This window comes from Solanum tuberosum, unplaced genomic scaffold (genome assembly GCF_000226075.1).
Source record: "Solanum tuberosum cultivar DM 1-3 516 R44 unplaced genomic scaffold, SolTub_3.0 scf00026, whole genome shotgun sequence".
NCBI lineage: Eukaryota > Viridiplantae > Streptophyta > Magnoliopsida > Solanales > Solanaceae > Solanum > Solanum tuberosum.
In genome coordinates this window covers 1,837,227-1,853,856 of record NW_006238952.1, presented here as the reverse complement: position 1 = coordinate 1,853,856, position 16,630 = coordinate 1,837,227, and the positions used below count along the sequence as shown (strand labels likewise).

Sequence of the window (16,630 nt, the reverse complement as noted above, 5' to 3'; positions counted from 1 at the left end):
TAATTAAAGGGCTAACTTTGTCTCTACACACATCCCTTCAAAAACAATAAATAATAGAGTAATTTAAAAATTTATAAGTTCTAAATCGCTACTCTTTTTTGTTTCTTAATGAATCTTTTAGCATATATAAACTAAAATTCTATCAAACTCATAATTAAAGGGATAACTTTGTCCCTATACACATCCCTTCAAAAACAATAAATAATAGAGTAATTTAAAAATTTATAAGTTCTAAATCGCTACTCTTTTTTGTTTCTTAATGAATCTTTTAGCATATATAAACTAAAATTCTATCAAACTCATAATTAAAGGGATAACTTTGTCCCTATACACATCCCTTCAAAAACAATAAATAATAGAGTAATTCTATCAAACATTTTTTAAATTTAATGTTTTGAAAAATATGTTATATGATAAATGAGTAATATTAATAGCAAGAGTAAAATAAACGCAAAAGGTAAATTATCTCTTGATTTTCTAAATTGGACAAATATTGTTGAACAACTATTTTTAGTATAGTGGACAAATATGGTTGGACGGAGGGATTAACAAATACTACCTCCGTCCACTTTAAATTGTCATAATTTTCTTTTTTAGAGTCAAACTATAAAAAGGGATAAAGGTCTGAAAAATACCTCAACTTTGGTCGGATTTGCTGTTGCGATACTAAACTTTCATGAGGACCTATTACCTCCCTAGACTATTTAATACCGTATTTTTTACCCCCTGAACTATTTAATAGTGTATTTTAAAGGTATATATGTGCCCACGTGGACACATTACTATTTATAATTTTGCATTATTTTTTATGTCCACGTGGGCAAATATATATGTTTAAAATACGGTATTAAATAGTCTAGGGAGGTAATAGGTCCTCATGAAAGTTTAGTATCGCAACAGCAAATCCGACCAAAGTTAAGGTATTTTTCAGACCCTTATTCCCTATAAAAACTTTGACTAATCTTTTGCGATGTATTATTTCATCATATTGATATGCAAAAAATTGCAAGTGATAGTACTTTCCTATAGTTTTTGAATATCTAAATTTTTTGCTTAAAATATCGAATTAATATAATCTAATTTAACTTTGAAATTTAGTCAAATTAACTTTCAAAAAGTGCAACATGACAAATAAAGTGGACAGTTGCCCATAAGCATTTAAAACCTAGTGATTTTCATCATAGTAAATGTTAATTAAGGACATTTTTATCCTTTTTGTTTGTGTTTATATATATAATAATAAATCAATGGCAAGAAAATATGATCGATTATTTTACATGAAATAACAACAAACACTCAGAAGGAGAACCCACATGTGCAATTCTCATGAATATGTGTGACAGAATAAATATATGTCATTGTTGAATCAACGTACTATGTTTTTTTGTCCAAACTTTTATGTGTGGAAACATCACATCCACGTCTTCTTAATTTTAATTAATTCAACCACATCAATTGTTTTGTTCTGCAGTTTTATTGTTACAGAATATATAGACGTAATGTATTAGTATTAATTAATTGAGCGTTATTAGCCAGTCTAGTAAAGTTGTGTAATTCAAAACATTTACAAGACCATATTGTAGCTAGCTTGTCAGCATATTTATGAAAACCATGACTTCACCTAATATTTGAAAAAACCTATTATGTGTCCTCCTCGTCTTAAATATTTATAATGATTACTATACTTAATTTTATTGTCAAGAAAATTCATTATTGAGTTTAACTCAACTAAAAAAATTAGTCCATATATTAAGATTGGTTCAAAATCGTAAAAGAATATGACTCATTCGATCATCTCCATTATAACATTATAATTTCTAACACTTACCAATCGGACATATATATCTTTATTTTAAAAAACTTAAAATATTCAGAAGGAAATGAAGGCATCTTTTTGGTTTCTATATCTCAACAACATTTAATAATAATTAGGATAAAAATAATCAAATTCATCTTAATCTGTTAATATAACAAATAAATTAAGATTTTTTTAAAAATAATTTTGACAACTAATATGAAACCGAACGAGAATTAAATATGGTTAGGCTTGGTACTGTTGTAACAATTTCAGCCCTAATTATGCATGCTATTGTCCACAATTGCATTCAATACATTTACGTTTACAAATTTATATGTAAGCTGATTCGTTTAAAGCTTTTTGGGAAAGCATATCTGTAAAATTGATCGTCACATTTAACCAAAAAATAACCACATCGGATATATTTAAAGCGTCGAGACTACATAAATATATTTGTAGACAAAATATCATCGTGATTCATGACCACAATTTGACTAAAATAATCGTAATTCATACTATTGACGTTATATGTATTTGTTGTTGTTATAAGTTCTTTTATTTTTATTTTTTGACATAATATACATGTCATTTAACTTGACTTCATTTCACATTTATGTCTTCCAACTTTGAATATGCACAAGTAAATACTTAAACTTATATAAAATTGAACATATAGACACACACGACCTACGTGACATCCTAAAGTTTTGCTTTCGGATCGTGATTTTTAGAATTGATTATTACTTGTGCATGCTGCCTATTTTTTGTCGATTTGGCAACATTTATCGTTAATCATTAGTATGTATAGCAAGGTTTATTAATATTACATGAAAATTTACCTTTCTATCATAAGTCTCCTTAAGACTATTTAAAGAAGCATGTTGGGTAACTTTTTCCTATTAGGTAATTAAGAATTGATACATTGATAATTGATCATCAATATGGCCATGTGAAGTCTAGCTTCGAACTCGTGAGTTTATTTATGTTGCTGAATTTTGTCTTTCAAAGTAATTTCAATTTGTAGTCAGTTTAATAACACATAGTAGTACAATATTTACATTTTGACCGAATTTGTAGTCAATCGAACAAAATAGGTTGGATGAAGTTAGTATCAAATTTCCTTTTTCATCATAATCAAATTCTAACAAATATAATAAATAAATAATTTTTGTTTATAGAGTAGAACTTGTGACCGTTTGAATATAATAAATAGAATGAAGGTAGTATTGAATCTTGCTTATATGTCATAACTTATGAATAGTTGAGCTAACCAGGGGAGGATTCACCTATACCTATGGTTTGTCACGTGACACAGCTTCATCGATTTTTTTTACGGAATATACCTATATAAGAAAAATAAAAAATAAAAAATAAGCTTTAAAAGCATTGAAAGGACATTGCTTATATCAAAACGTCCCAGCTTAAATAGTAAAGGCGCCGCAGGTGTGGCACGAGGTCTCAAATTCGATCCCCTATATGGGGGTGTTTCGTTTTTCTCCGTTTTTATTCATGTTTTTTTTTCGCGTTTTTTTTTTCTTTTCTTAAATTTATTAATTTTTTGCTTTAAATTGAAAACAATAGGTCCCCTTCATTAAAAACCTACCGATCCACTCTAATTCATTCAATTTATTTTTTTTAAGAATTAAAATAAAACTCAAAATCTTTGAGTCCTTTATCAATTATAATTATAGTTAAATAAAAATAGTGTTGACTCCTTAAATCCTTGTATTTGTATATTTCTGACTTGTGAGTTTGTTCAATTTTTTCTCTTCTTGTTCATCAATCATTGTTAGTAATTTTTTGCTATTCTATTTTTTTTTATTATGTGCTTGAATCTTTATTTTTATTTGTTCATAATAATAATTTTATTTTTTATTATTTGTTTGTTACAATGAAAAATTTTAGAATTCAATGATTAAAATTGTCTGCAATTTACTAATGTGCATATTACATCATACAAGTCTAAATTAGTCTAAATTTAATAGAGAGGTATTATTCTAAAAAAAATTACAATCGTTCAAAGCCAATTTTAACGACTCAAGCTTCAACTAACTTGGAAGAACAAGCTAATGAGTCAAAAATAAAATATCTACGAAGTGAAGGAATTGATTTAATTAAGTTCATTGCCGATTGATGGAAAAATTATCTATTCGAAAATATCACCCAAATGATCAAAAAAGGAGATCATATATCTTCAACAAGGTCCATTCCAACAAGATCATATGTTCTTTTTTTCATATTTTTTTAAAGATTATAATCATTTATTTGCAATACAATTTCATGTTGAATAATGTTGTATAAAACTTTATTTAATAATATGAAGATGTGAATGATTTAATTTAAAATTTAAATATATTATCTAATTAAAAGAGTAGAAAATTTTATTTTATTTTTAAAAAAATAATCAAAATTTTATATTTTTAAGAAAAATATATTTTCATAAAATTCACTATTAATTGGATCTCAAACTTTTGGTGGCCTAAAACAAAACCTTCATTGATTTTCTTCTTGAGCCATTCTTGTTCCTTTAATAGTGACACTGCTTAGAAAAAATCCTGCGTAAGTCACTAGAGCTAACATATATAATTTTTGTCTATATAACTTTGCCTAGCTATATGACCTAACATGTGAGTGCTGGGCAAGTTGGAAAATATAAATATAAAGTTAGTCATATATAAAACAACAAAATTACCATTATGGAGTTCAAATCCTCAACACAACTACTATTCAAGGTGTTCATATCAGTTTAGATAGCAAGGAACTAGAAGAATAAGAAACTAGAATTCTCTGTCATATGCATTCTAATTATGAATGCATTTTTGTAAACATAAAAAGAAAGTTAAATGCAATTTTGGTACGTGGAGAAGGATAGGGATGGGCGTTTGGTATTCGATTTGGAATTTTTAAATTTTGGGTTCGATAATTGATAGTTAAAAGTAGATATCAAATATTAAAACTTTAAATTTCGATTAGATAATTCGGTAATCGATAAATTAAACTTCAGTTCGGTACGGTATTTGGTAATACCGTATTGAAGTTATAGCTGATTGTATTACAAACTCCAATCATATCTATTTTTTTATGTGAAAACACGATATAATAGAAGATCAACAAGTATGAAGACATCAAGAAAATCAAATTAATATAACTAAAAGACATGTGTGTTTGGGTTGCTTATGTTTTTTCTTTAACTTTCTCTTTGGACGTGTACTAATAAGCAATTGTATGTTAATATATGATCTTCATTAAATAATAATTCGATATTAAGGAAATACCAAATGGTACTAACATCTCATACCGAACCCAAATACCTAATTCTAAACTTTAACTCCCGAATACCAAATCACCAAAAAATTCGATCGATTCGATAATTCGATTTTCGATGCTTTATGCCTAGCCCGAAGGACAATAATTTTGGGATTGAAATTAACTTAATTTATATTTTGAGTCATTAATTAATTTTAAAATTATTTTATCTCACAATTTATACTTACGAAAACATTACACATAATTAAATTTTAAATAATCTAGTTGTACAAATTTTTCTAGTTAAATCTACTCCCTCTGTCCCTAATTACTTGTCCACTTTTTTTTTAGTTGTCCCTAATTACTTGTCCACTTTTTTTTTTAGTTGTCCCTAATTACTTGTCCATTTTGATAAGTCAAGAAAGGACAATTTTTTTTTACCTATTATATCCTCAATTAAAACGACTAACTTTGAAAAATGTAGAGTTTTTCATTTACTTCATAATTAATAGGGGTAAAATGGTAAACTCACTATGTCATTAATTGTTTTCTTAATATGTGTGTCAATTCAAAGTGAACAAATAATTAGGGACGGAGGGAATATTTATTTTCTCTATTAACCAATATTTTGACACGCCTGGTTCCGTATTGGACCCAAAAACCAAACCAATTTTGGTTTCAACTTTCACAAGTGGTGAATGCAGAAGCGGACAGCGTTTAAACTTGTTCACTAAAATATATAGGAGTTGCCAACTTTGGTTTAAACTTCTTCGCTACTACTAAAATACTACAGGTCTCTGCATTTAGCTCCTCTCTGCTAACCGAATCCTTCTCTATTCAGCTTACCGCAATGGGTACGTTCTCTGTGAATCCTTCGATCTTCCTTCGTTAATCGACCTAGGGTTTTTTTATTTTACATGTTCAATTTCGATTCGAACTTGCTTATTTTCTGTGAAATTTGAATGTTCCAAGTCGATAAGTAAACTTAATAAGTTGCCTTAGTTTAAGGAGTTCGGAAATGCGCTCTATCTTCATAATTGGCAAAAAATTTATAGCTACGTATTTGTGTATTTTAATTACAGTAGAGATTATATCAAGAGCAATTTGGATTTATCTATGGATGATTATTACTCATGGGATTATTGCGAAGGATTCTGTTGGATTAATAGATTGGTGAATTTTTTGGTTGTTTACGTGATAGATAATGTTGAAGAAGACATCAAGGAGTTGTAGCTTGATTCATCTAGTATAAGTTTACACACTTTGTTATATAGTGAGTAAAACTGAAGTTAATATAGCTAATAAGTTACTTAGGATTGTGTTACGAGTTTCTACTTTAAGGAGACATGGTGAATGTGTTTGTCTGTGCTTGTACTTGAATGTCAGCAGAAGATAGTGTGGTGACTAATGCTGAAGATGGCAAACCTGATGAAGCTGTATAACCTGATAAAATTGATGGAGGTAGGCAACAATTTCAATGATGTGCTTTGTGAATGCTTCTTATGCTTTCAAGTGATGCTCTATAACAATATTGCTTCTTTTGATGTTCTGTTTTTCTTATTTTTTTTTTTGGCCCATGTATCTATTGTGTGTGTATTAGATTTAAGGGCATTTCAATTTTCTTGAGTAGGAGTTGATTTTTGGTCTATCGCTAGTGTAACAATCATTGCAGGGTAATAAGGCTATACTTCTATATCTTTAGACATCCCTTGCTTCTCTACGTATTTGAATTCTTATTTGAAACTTTCTGGGCGTTGTTTAATCATATATCCTTGCACCATGGTTCTCGGTGCCTACTGAACACCTTTGGATAGATCTTCTTTTCAGAATTGAAAATAGCCCACGAACTCTTTCATGATGGGTTTTTGAAAGTTCTTGCTTTGTAGTTTACGAAATAAAAACTACATTCACAACTTTGAAGCTAGACTATTTTCATGGATTGGCTGTCTGTTGACATTTATTATTTTTGAATGTACTACTCCCTCTGTCCCAATTTATGTGACTTACTTTCCTTTTCAGTTAATCTCAAAAAGAAAAAGAATGACACGTTTCTATATTAAGTAACAATTTAACTATAAAATGTCTATTTTACCTTTAATGAAATGATTTACAACCACACAAATTTCTATCATTCATTTGGACCTCAAGTTTTAAAAGTCTTCCTTTCATTCTTTAACTCCGTGCCGAGTCAAACTACCTCACATAAATGGGATGGAGGGAGTATATCTTTTGCTAGTGGTGGAAGATAAAATGGAGGGGTTGTGGTAAATGGGTTGGGGTGGTGAGGTGACATGCCATGTGGCATCCACCTCATCAAAATATCAGTGACATAAGATTGGGCGTCCACCTTGGCAGCCCTAACAGAGGAGGGGTATATTTGAGCCATTTGGCTAATGTCGGGGGTATTTTTGCACCAAGAGTATAGCAGAGGGTAAAATTGATCATGTTCGCATAGTAGAGGGGTAATCGATTTAAAAAACCGTTTTCGCTTGTACTATTTAGTTAAACAAAGTAATGGCTCTGAACAAGAACTGTCACACATGAGTGCAGCAAGTAGCAAAGTAACTAGCTTTTACTATATCAATTTCTCTCTAAGAATTAGAGTTGAAAGAAATAAGGTGAAAATTATGTGCAGTAGACATCATTATATTCAATAAATGCAACTATGGCCAGTGCATATATTTATTCCATACATGCAACTATGCTTCTTTTGTTTTCAGTTGCAAATGTAGGTTCCATGTGTGCAACTATGACCATTGCATATATCGATTCCACATATGCAATCTGTGGCCATTGTGTATATCAAGTCCATAAATGCATCTATGGTTCCTTTTTAACTCTTTAACTTTTTCCATAATCCCACGTGTATTTCCTTCGTTGTGAATATGAAGACCATGTATGCAACGGTTGCCTTGTCTTTTTTAGTTTCTTTTCTTTCTTTTCAGTGTATTCTTCTTCCAGCCAGATTTGTTACAATATATGCGAGAATAGGATATCATCATTCATGTTCTATTTTAAAATAATATAAACTTACATGAATAATTAATTTCTGTCACTAATGTTCACCTTTCCCTTCAATTATTTTGAATGTACCCGCTGTTTGACTATTCAAGAAGTTATACAACCCAAACATTTATACTTTCCAGTTTTTGCATTTATAACTCAATTTTTTTGTGTATTGCTGAGATTTAAGATGTTTTCATCTGTTTCTGAAAACATTATTTTATAATTTAAAGCAAAATCTACTATGAAGTTTGTACCAAATGTTTATTTAATTAATGATTTCAGGCCTGAAAAAGGAAGCAAATGCAAACGTGAATCCAACACATGTTGCAGTTGATAGAAAGAGACATCTGAATGTTGTATTCATTGGTCATGTTGGTAAATTTTCATTATTCTGTATTGTATGATAGTCCCTACTTCTTATAATCATAATCTTTTTCTAGAAGCACCAAATCCAGCTCTTTAAAATATCAAGGAAGAGAAAAAATGTATAACGAAGGATGATTCTAGACTTTTCTGTACCCTTTACACTGAGACTTGAACCCAACAATATTAATGAATAATGAAATTTAAAAGACACAGTAGGCGTATGTTGTAGCTGATTTTTTCATTCTAATGTATTGGTGTATCTATTTCATAAGAAACTATGTTTGCTGTGTCTGTCCAGAAACTGAAGAAAACAACTGGGACAGATATATTTGACTCAGCCCTCCAAATGCGTTGAGGTGTTGTGTTTGAGTGCATTTGTGATGTAGTTAGTTCTTATGGAATTAGGGAGCTTCAAAGTTGGTAGCTTTCTGCATTGTTTTTGTTCCTCTTTCCATCCTTGCATTTTTTTGGGATAATCATTCATTCTTGCATTGATAGCAGTAACTCGAGAAGTCCCACGGGTGAAATAGAAGTGAGGAACTGTGATGTCTGGATTTTGGATATAGCAAGTTTTAGTTTGTCCAATTTGTGCAGTTAGTCCGAGTCAGCTGGGGACTTGCAGTTTGTATGATAAGCAACTTCATAGATTCTAATGTAAAATTTGGTGAAAATTTACCAAAGCTCAAAGCTCATGTCTCACATAACCAATTTTGACAATTATACGACTCTTAGGCTTATTATATATCATTTCAACTGCAGATGCTGGAAAGTCCACAGCTGGAGGACAAATACTATTTCTTAGTGGTCAAGTTGATGATCGGACTATCCAGAAGTATGAGAAGGAAGCAAAGGATAAGAGTAGAGAGAGTTGGTGAGCTTTTAGTGTTCAACTTGTATTTTTGGCACTTTTTAATGGCTGAACATTTGTCAGGCCAGTGTGTTTAATTTATGATGCTTGATTATTCTTGATAAAAAAATAATCTAGGATGTTCATTTCTCTTGTCAATATTGACTTGGACTATACCAAGGATTTTTTGATGTAAAATTATTGGTTCTGTGGGATCTCACATGTAGAATTTTTGTTATGGACTTCATTTTGTCTTGTATATCTGTTGTTTTACAGTTTTGTAGCTTCTCCTGCCTTTCAAATTACCTAAACGAAAAGGGATAAAGAAAAAAGAAGAGAGCTTGTCTTATGTTTTTGTTTTTGTCTGTTAGGTATATGGCCTATATCATGGATACAAATGAAGAGGAGAGAGCGAAGGTATTCTTATGATTATTTATTTATTTTCCTGTAAGGTTAGACTGCGTTTGTTTATTTCTTGCTTGCAATTTCCTGTGCAGGGAAAAACAGTTGAGGTAGGAAGAGCACATTTTGAAACAGAGACAACAAGATTTACAATCTTGGATGCCCCGGTAACTTCCCTTACAAATTGCTTCTCTGCTTTACCTTGTATATAGGAGTACAAGTTATGAATCTAGGTAAATGGGTTTACTTTTCATGAGGATTGATGTTTGCCCCATGCTTTTAAACATAAGAATTTCTACAAGAAGTCTCTTGCTGTGCAAATTTTGTTCTCCTTGAAACAGAGACAACAATATTACAATCTTAGATTCCCGGTAACTTCCCTTGCAAATTGCTTCTCTGGTTTACCTTTTATATTTTATATACAAGAACAAGTTACGAATCTAGGTGAACCAGTTAATTGTGGATGAGGAATGCTGCTTGCCCCATGTTTTTTTTTAACATAAGGATATCTAAAGAGCTCTTGGCATGAGTTTGACCATGCCAAAATCCATCATTGAGCTCGTGCACAGGGGCTTAGTAAGAAATCTTTAAAACATGGAATATCATACGTCAAGCCTTTTTGTGGACCGTCTGAAACAACACAATTTTTTAAGGAAAAAAGAGAAGCATAGACAGCTTTAAACAGAGATGTACTTTTTTGTTAGATTTTTGGTGGAATATGGTTATTGAACATGATCTTGAGGGAATGCTAGGCACAATAGGGAAATTACACAACATGTAATTATTCCTGATTCACTGGGTTAGTGCATAGCTTCATTAAATTTCTAGGTACTTATGAAAGAGCCTTTTCTGTGAAAATTTCTTTCTCCTTCTTGCACAGATTAATTCTCTGCATGCTTGGTTCTTTCATCTGGCCTTCCGGAAAGAAAGAGAAATTGCAGTAAGGAGCTAGGACATACATTTATGAACAGTGTTTAATACTGATAAATCAAATTTAACGTGATCATTTATGCATGCCTTTCTGATCTTTCAAATGAAACGAAGCTTGATGCCTGTCTCCTTTCATATCTCATGACCTCGCTTCAATTCCTCGTCACAAGGCGGTTAAATCTTCTTCCATTTAGGTTTACTAGTTTTATGATTTTGAGCCTTTGATGTCAATAAGTTTGCTGCTTGGTTTGAAGGAGAGAAGTTTAGCACATTATTTTTACATGAATGAGGCAGTTCCTTTAAAGAGAGACATCGTTTCAGTTTACTGCTCCTGATTTGAGGACTCAAGTATGATAATTTATGTAACATGTCATTTTTGTAAAGTTCAGTATCCACTTCAATTATGTGCGAGACAATTGTGTAACATGTCATCTGTCAGTTTACATTACGGTTTTTGATTATTTTCACTTATTACCAGGGTCACAAGAGTTACATCCCGAATATGATTAGTGGAGCATCTCAAGCCGATATAGGTGTATTGGTACGAATGGTTACCTTTTGCCATTGGACTCCATGGGAGTTTATGAATTCTATCTCTGGATTTCGGAAGTGTACACTGATCTTTGATTTGGTTATTCTGAAGGTTATATCCGCTAGAAAGGGTGAATTCGAAACTGGATATGAAAGAGGTGGACAAACACGTGAACATGTTCAACTTGCAAAGACTCTAGGAGTTTCTAAGCTCCTTGTTGTTGTAAATAAGATGGATGATCCTACTGTCGTCTGGTCTAAAGAAAGGTCTTCTTGCATCTATGTTTCCGTCAGGCATTTGAAATATTAATTGTTCTAGGTATTAATTTCTAACAATTGTCTTTTGAAGGTATGACGATATCCAGTCCAAAATGATGCCATTCTTAAAATCATCTCAATACAATGTAAAGAAAGGTAAAGAGGATTATCTACTCATAAATTACATCATTGTTGGCTGAAGTTCTTGTATTTTAATGATCTATGCAACCTATAATCCAAAATGAAACATCTTATAAAATCTATTTGCTATAGTAGCTAGTAAAATGACCTGGCCTTTTACGATTTTGTACCCTCTCATTAGAGTTTAAAGGTGAAAAGCTGATCTATATCAGAATTTATCTTGCTTCTAGTGTATAACCAAGTCAGAACACTAAAACTTGTTTCCCAATCCATTTCTCCCATAAATAATGGGAAATTTTCATTTTCATGTCGAACATCAAATAATTTGTTGTCAATCTGGCCATTGAAGTAAACATAAAATGACTTTTCAAAAGTCTTCGACATACCTAAGAAAAGAGTGTTTCTCATGCTGCCACTTGTGTTATGAGCATTTCAGAAACAATACCTCCTGTTTGTATGATACCTTATAGAAAACCACCTTTTGGTATAATCAAAGGAGAATGCTGATTGTGGAATCTTATTTCCCATCATTAAATTGTATTTCAATCTGTTTCTTTACTTTGTTTAAAAGTCCATGTGTTTGCAGATGTTTAATTTCTGCACTTGGTTCTGAATTTTTTTGTACCTGATTGCAGATGTTCAGTTCCTGCCAATCTCTGGTCTCCTTGGTTCAAATATGAAAACTCGGGTGGAGGAAAGAGTATGCGCATGGTGGGATGGTCCATGCCTTATTGAAGCTCTTGATGCGGTAGAAGTTCCTCCCCGAGATCCTGAAGGTCCACTAAGGTACTTCAGTTTTGCTAATCTGCTGGCACCTTCATGTCTCTGTTTTCTCCCTCTGTACTTCCAACTTTCAGCACTCTAGTTATTGATGACATTGGTTAAGATATTGTAACATTCGTCCTAAATAAGACATATTATTATATGTGTGTATTTATGTATGAATATGGTCATTCTTGTGAGAGGGCTCATCTACTTTTTGTGCCTCATCTTCCATATTTTCTTCACTGGATAGCGAACAGAACCTTCTGATTTTTGTCCTCCTTATTCCCCTTGTTAGCAATTGTTCAAGTGTTAAATCTCCCTTTCTTGCAGAATGCCTATTATCGATAAATTTAAAGACCTGGGAAATGTTGTTATGGGTAAAACAGAATCTGGGAGCATTTGTGAGGGTGATAGTTTGTTGATGATGCCAAATAAGGTCATTTTCTTTTGGACCTTTTCCACTTAAACTGTATTCAGATATGTGATATTGTATACTTGAGGAATTTCACACACAAGTTGATTTACAGGCTGTTGTGAAAGTACCTGCTCTATTTTGTGATGAAGATAGAGTTAGGTACGCAGATCCGGGGGAAAATGTACGAGTTAGGTTATCTGGAATCGAGGAAGAGGACATTTTGTCGGGTTTTGTCTTGTGCAGTGTTGGTATGTGTTCTCCATATTATCCATAGCATGGAATTCATTCTCTTTGTTCTGTGTAATATATGTTTGAGATTCAGTTTTATATTGCTAACCAGTTACCTATTTAAGGGAATACTATCCTCTCACAAACATGGAATGCCTCATATACTATAACAGAATCCTTGGAAGGAGAAAAGTGTAGCATTTGGGGTGTGTTGCTATGGATGAAAACATATGTTTTTCAAATTTTTCATGTTTGGTTAGTCAAAATGTTTTGGAAATATTTTCTGTAGAAAAACAAGTTACTTAGGAAAACTGATTTCTCCAATGGAAGTACGGAAAACAAGTTCCATTAGTGGCATACCATGTTGATTGTCTCCTCCGCACCCCCAACACCCTATCACTACACTACCACAGACCTCCCTCCCCTAACCCTCTACCACCAACCCCCGTCCCCTCTGACCCTCACTCCACCGCATCCGCCATAGTGTTTGCCTAAATTATAAATAAAATGCTTGGATATTTTCTGCTCACTTGCGAAACACCAAAAATAAGAAAGAAAACACTTATTTCTAGCAAAATATTTTCTCTTCATAGCAGACACCCTTAACCTTTCTGTCAGCCTAGTGTTTGTGCAAGAACATCCTGTGGAACAGTGTGGCTGGCTTACTGAATTATATCTCCTAGAGAATTTAAGAAGATCGTTCATTCAAACAGAACTTGACAAAGAGTACACGATAAAGTTATATGTGGAACCTATGTTGTGTATATGTTGCAGTTTGTCTGACAGTTTCTGTTTAGATGACATGAAGGGTACAAATAAGACCAAAGAAAGAGATTCTCTTTAGTGTCAGCGTATTTGTTTTTAAATGATGGGATGGTCTTTTAATTTTCATTAGTCTTTAACTTGGTGAAAAATCTTAGTTTTCTTCTTAAGTTGATCCGTAGACAATGATGTCCCCCAGAGCGAGTCCTAGATCTTGGTCTTTTACAGTAGATGTTACAAATGAGCTGATTCTACCAATATAAGATCAGGACAAAAGCAATACTCTAGTGAACGAGGCAAATGAACAAAAAACTAATGTAGTGAGCTAATGGAAAAATACATCTGCTGTTAGCAAGGTTTTGATTAATCACATATACGAGACTCATATTTTGCTTTTGATTTATTCTGGTCCAACATGTGAGGAACTGAAGTTGGCAAGTCATAGATAAAATGATCTAATGAGACATTCCTTTCTTATTACATAATAATTTCTTTCATTTGCCTTAAATAATTTTTTGTTGAGTTAATAGAAGTCATGCAGTTTCAGTACTTGATTTGAGGAAAATTACTGATGGTTTTTTGAGGTACCACACTTATTAGTAAATCACTAACCCGGTTTGAGAATCAATTATAATAAGATTGGAGATATAATACTGGTTTAGTGAAATTAATCCAGATATTTGTGTACTGTAAAGAGGATAATCTTAGGTACTGTACACATACATGAATCTCTAATTTCGTAATAGATTGGTTTTCAAGCTTAGATTGATATCTAATAAGTTTTGCACTTTCAGCAAAGCCCATACCTGCAGTTACTGAGTTTGTTGCACAGTTACAGATCTTGGAGCTGTTGGACAATGTACGGGTCAAACGTAAACCTAGCCTTTCATTCACTCTAATTAGCTTCAGATTTGCGTAAGTGCATTCATACATCTGTGATTAAATAAACATTGTGTGCTCTCTCAGGCTATTTTTACTGCTGGCTACAAGGCTGTGTTGCATATTCATGCTATTGTTGAGGAATGCGAGATTGTTGAACTGATGCAGCAGATTGATCTCAAGAAAAAGAAGCCCATGAAGAAAACACCTTTGTTTGTGAAGAACGGAGCAATCGTTCTATGTCGTGTTCAGGTTAGTTGTCTACTTGAGTAGGATGGACATTTGGGATATTTATCTACAAGGGAGAGCAAAGTAGTTGATGTATACACAATAATGAAACCTGTCACTTTAGTATCTCTACTATTGTAATTTATGTTTATTTTCACTAGCTTTAAATATTTATGCTTTCCAAAATATGTGCCTAGCCTCAACTGTAAAGATAAAATCGGCGATGCTTTACATATGGGATAATACTAACCCCTTTTCCTCTTTCATTTCTGCCTTCTACCTTCTGTTGTATAGTGTGCTAGGTCTTGATCTTCCGAAATAATCATGCCAGGTGAATAATCTGATTTGTATCGAGAAGTTCTCTGATTTTCCACAACTTGGGCGGTTCACTCTTCGCAGTGAAGGTAAAGAACCATTTTTCCTTGTAAGCTTGTCATGCTTTAGTTTAATACACTACCTTGCAACATGGGATCACAATGACTGCCACTATCTGCAGGGAAAACTGTTGCTGTGGGGAAAGTTACCACCCTTCCTACTGTTGCTAATAATGCGTGAACAACTTGATAACTGAAAAGGTGAATTTCCTGTTCTCTTTTCAGTGCTAATTTCTGTTGTTTCCTTGTTGAAGTGAGTTTATCTGTCACTTGCCAACTTTTGTCTTTAGGAAACAACCTCTCTACCTCCACGAGGCAGGGGTAAGGTCTTACCTTAAGGCCCCTGTACACTCTACCCTCCCTAAACTCCACTTGTGGGTATGTTGTTGAACTTTGGATTTAAGTGATCAAACATTGTTTTTGTTGAAGTCTCTTCTTTTCAATAATACTTGCTTTTGAGATGTACTTTGAGACTTGATCATTTTGCATGACATTTATTATTTTTGAACAATGTTTTCAGAGGAAAGGTCAGTTGAACTTAGATGGCAGCAGACACAATTTTTGGTCCTTTGCAGCATTAACCTGGAGCTAAGTTGATGTGATCTGCTATATGCGTAAACGTTCACCAGTTTAGTGTCTGCGTAGTGTGCTATTGGTTCTGGTATCTGTTGTCGTTTTATAGTACCATCCGATGATGGTGCTTGTTTTTTATTGCGCAGTGCTGTATGAATCTATCTTGATTTTGGTAGATGATCCATTTTACATGCTGGTCGATCTTATATATGCACAAAAATACCGATAATTGGGCCTTTGCTTATAGCTGAATGCATAGCAATTAATCCTTTTGAAATACGATTGCATTGATCTCCATATATGGCATAGAAAACATAATTTTATTTGTATTTGCATAATATTCATACCAGATGAGTTTATATATAGAGTAACATCTCAGTAATGATTAATATAGCGGTCACATTTTTTTTGGGATAGGGGGTAGTAATAGTTGCTGTAGTTGTGGTTAATTCTTTGAGGTACCAATAATTAGGGAGGGACCTAGAGGTAGTCTAGGGGGTCACCCGAAAAAATTACATTGTATGTATAAGGTATTGTCAAAAAAAAATATGTTTATATAATGATTTTGAACCTCTCAAATGTAAGATAAGAGGTTGGTTTAGTGGTAGACGTTCAAAACTCACCTTGAAGTTTCAAGTTCAAATTTTAGGCACTACTTTTATTTCTTCGAACCTCCTTAATGGAAAGTATCAAATCCCATCTACCCTGGTGCAGAATAGGCTTCCTGATGATCTACTTTCACTTCACCGAATCCGTATTTTTTGTAGGTTTGAAAAACATGTGTTCTTTGATTTGTGGTACAAGGAACTTAAAAGGTACTAGTAGGATTATAGAAATTTTAGTCTAAAGTCCATAAATTATACTATTAATTATTGTTATTC

General features: G+C 32.5%; 1 protein-coding gene across 4 annotated transcripts; it reads left to right on the top strand.

The window, feature by feature from the left end:
* Positions 1–5,710: 5,710 nt before the first annotated feature.
* On the top strand, positions 5,711–16,046 carry LOC102605140 (eukaryotic peptide chain release factor GTP-binding subunit ERF3A-like). Of its 4 annotated transcripts, XM_015306221.1 has the most exons (18): positions 5,715–5,898; positions 6,434–6,505; positions 8,333–8,425; positions 9,011–9,070; positions 9,176–9,287; positions 9,635–9,680; positions 9,761–9,832; positions 11,074–11,136; positions 11,239–11,393; positions 11,476–11,540; positions 12,161–12,311; positions 12,621–12,726; positions 12,818–12,953; positions 14,490–14,554; positions 14,662–14,826; positions 15,134–15,206; positions 15,299–15,377; positions 15,697–16,046. In XM_015306221.1, the coding sequence occupies exons 6-17, from the start codon at positions 9,639–9,641 to the stop codon at positions 15,355–15,357; spliced, it is 1,152 nt and encodes a 383-aa protein (XP_015161707.1). In that variant the 5' UTR covers positions 5,715–5,898; positions 6,434–6,505; positions 8,333–8,425; positions 9,011–9,070; positions 9,176–9,287; positions 9,635–9,638; the 3' UTR covers positions 15,358–15,377; positions 15,697–16,046. The 4 variants fall into 4 exon arrangements, with proteins under 4 accessions (XP_015161705.1, XP_006341553.1, XP_015161707.1 ...); XM_015306220.1 differs by lacking the exon at positions 9,011–9,070 and having other exon boundaries at positions 8,333–8,421; XM_006341491.2 differs by lacking the exons at positions 6,434–6,505; positions 9,011–9,070 and having other exon boundaries at positions 5,713–5,898.
* The last annotated feature ends 584 nt before the right edge of the window (positions 16,047–16,630 follow it).

Bases quoted from the DNA above. Each gene is read 5' to 3' on its own strand.
- LOC102605140 (XM_006341491.2), top strand. The intron at 9,288-9,634 runs GTGAGCTTTTAG...TTTGTCTGTTAG, and splicing joins GATAAGAGTAGAGAGAGTTG to GTATATGGCCTATATCATGG. The intron at 15,207-15,298 runs GTAAAGAACCAT...CACTATCTGCAG, and splicing joins GTTCACTCTTCGCAGTGAAG to GGAAAACTGTTGCTGTGGGG.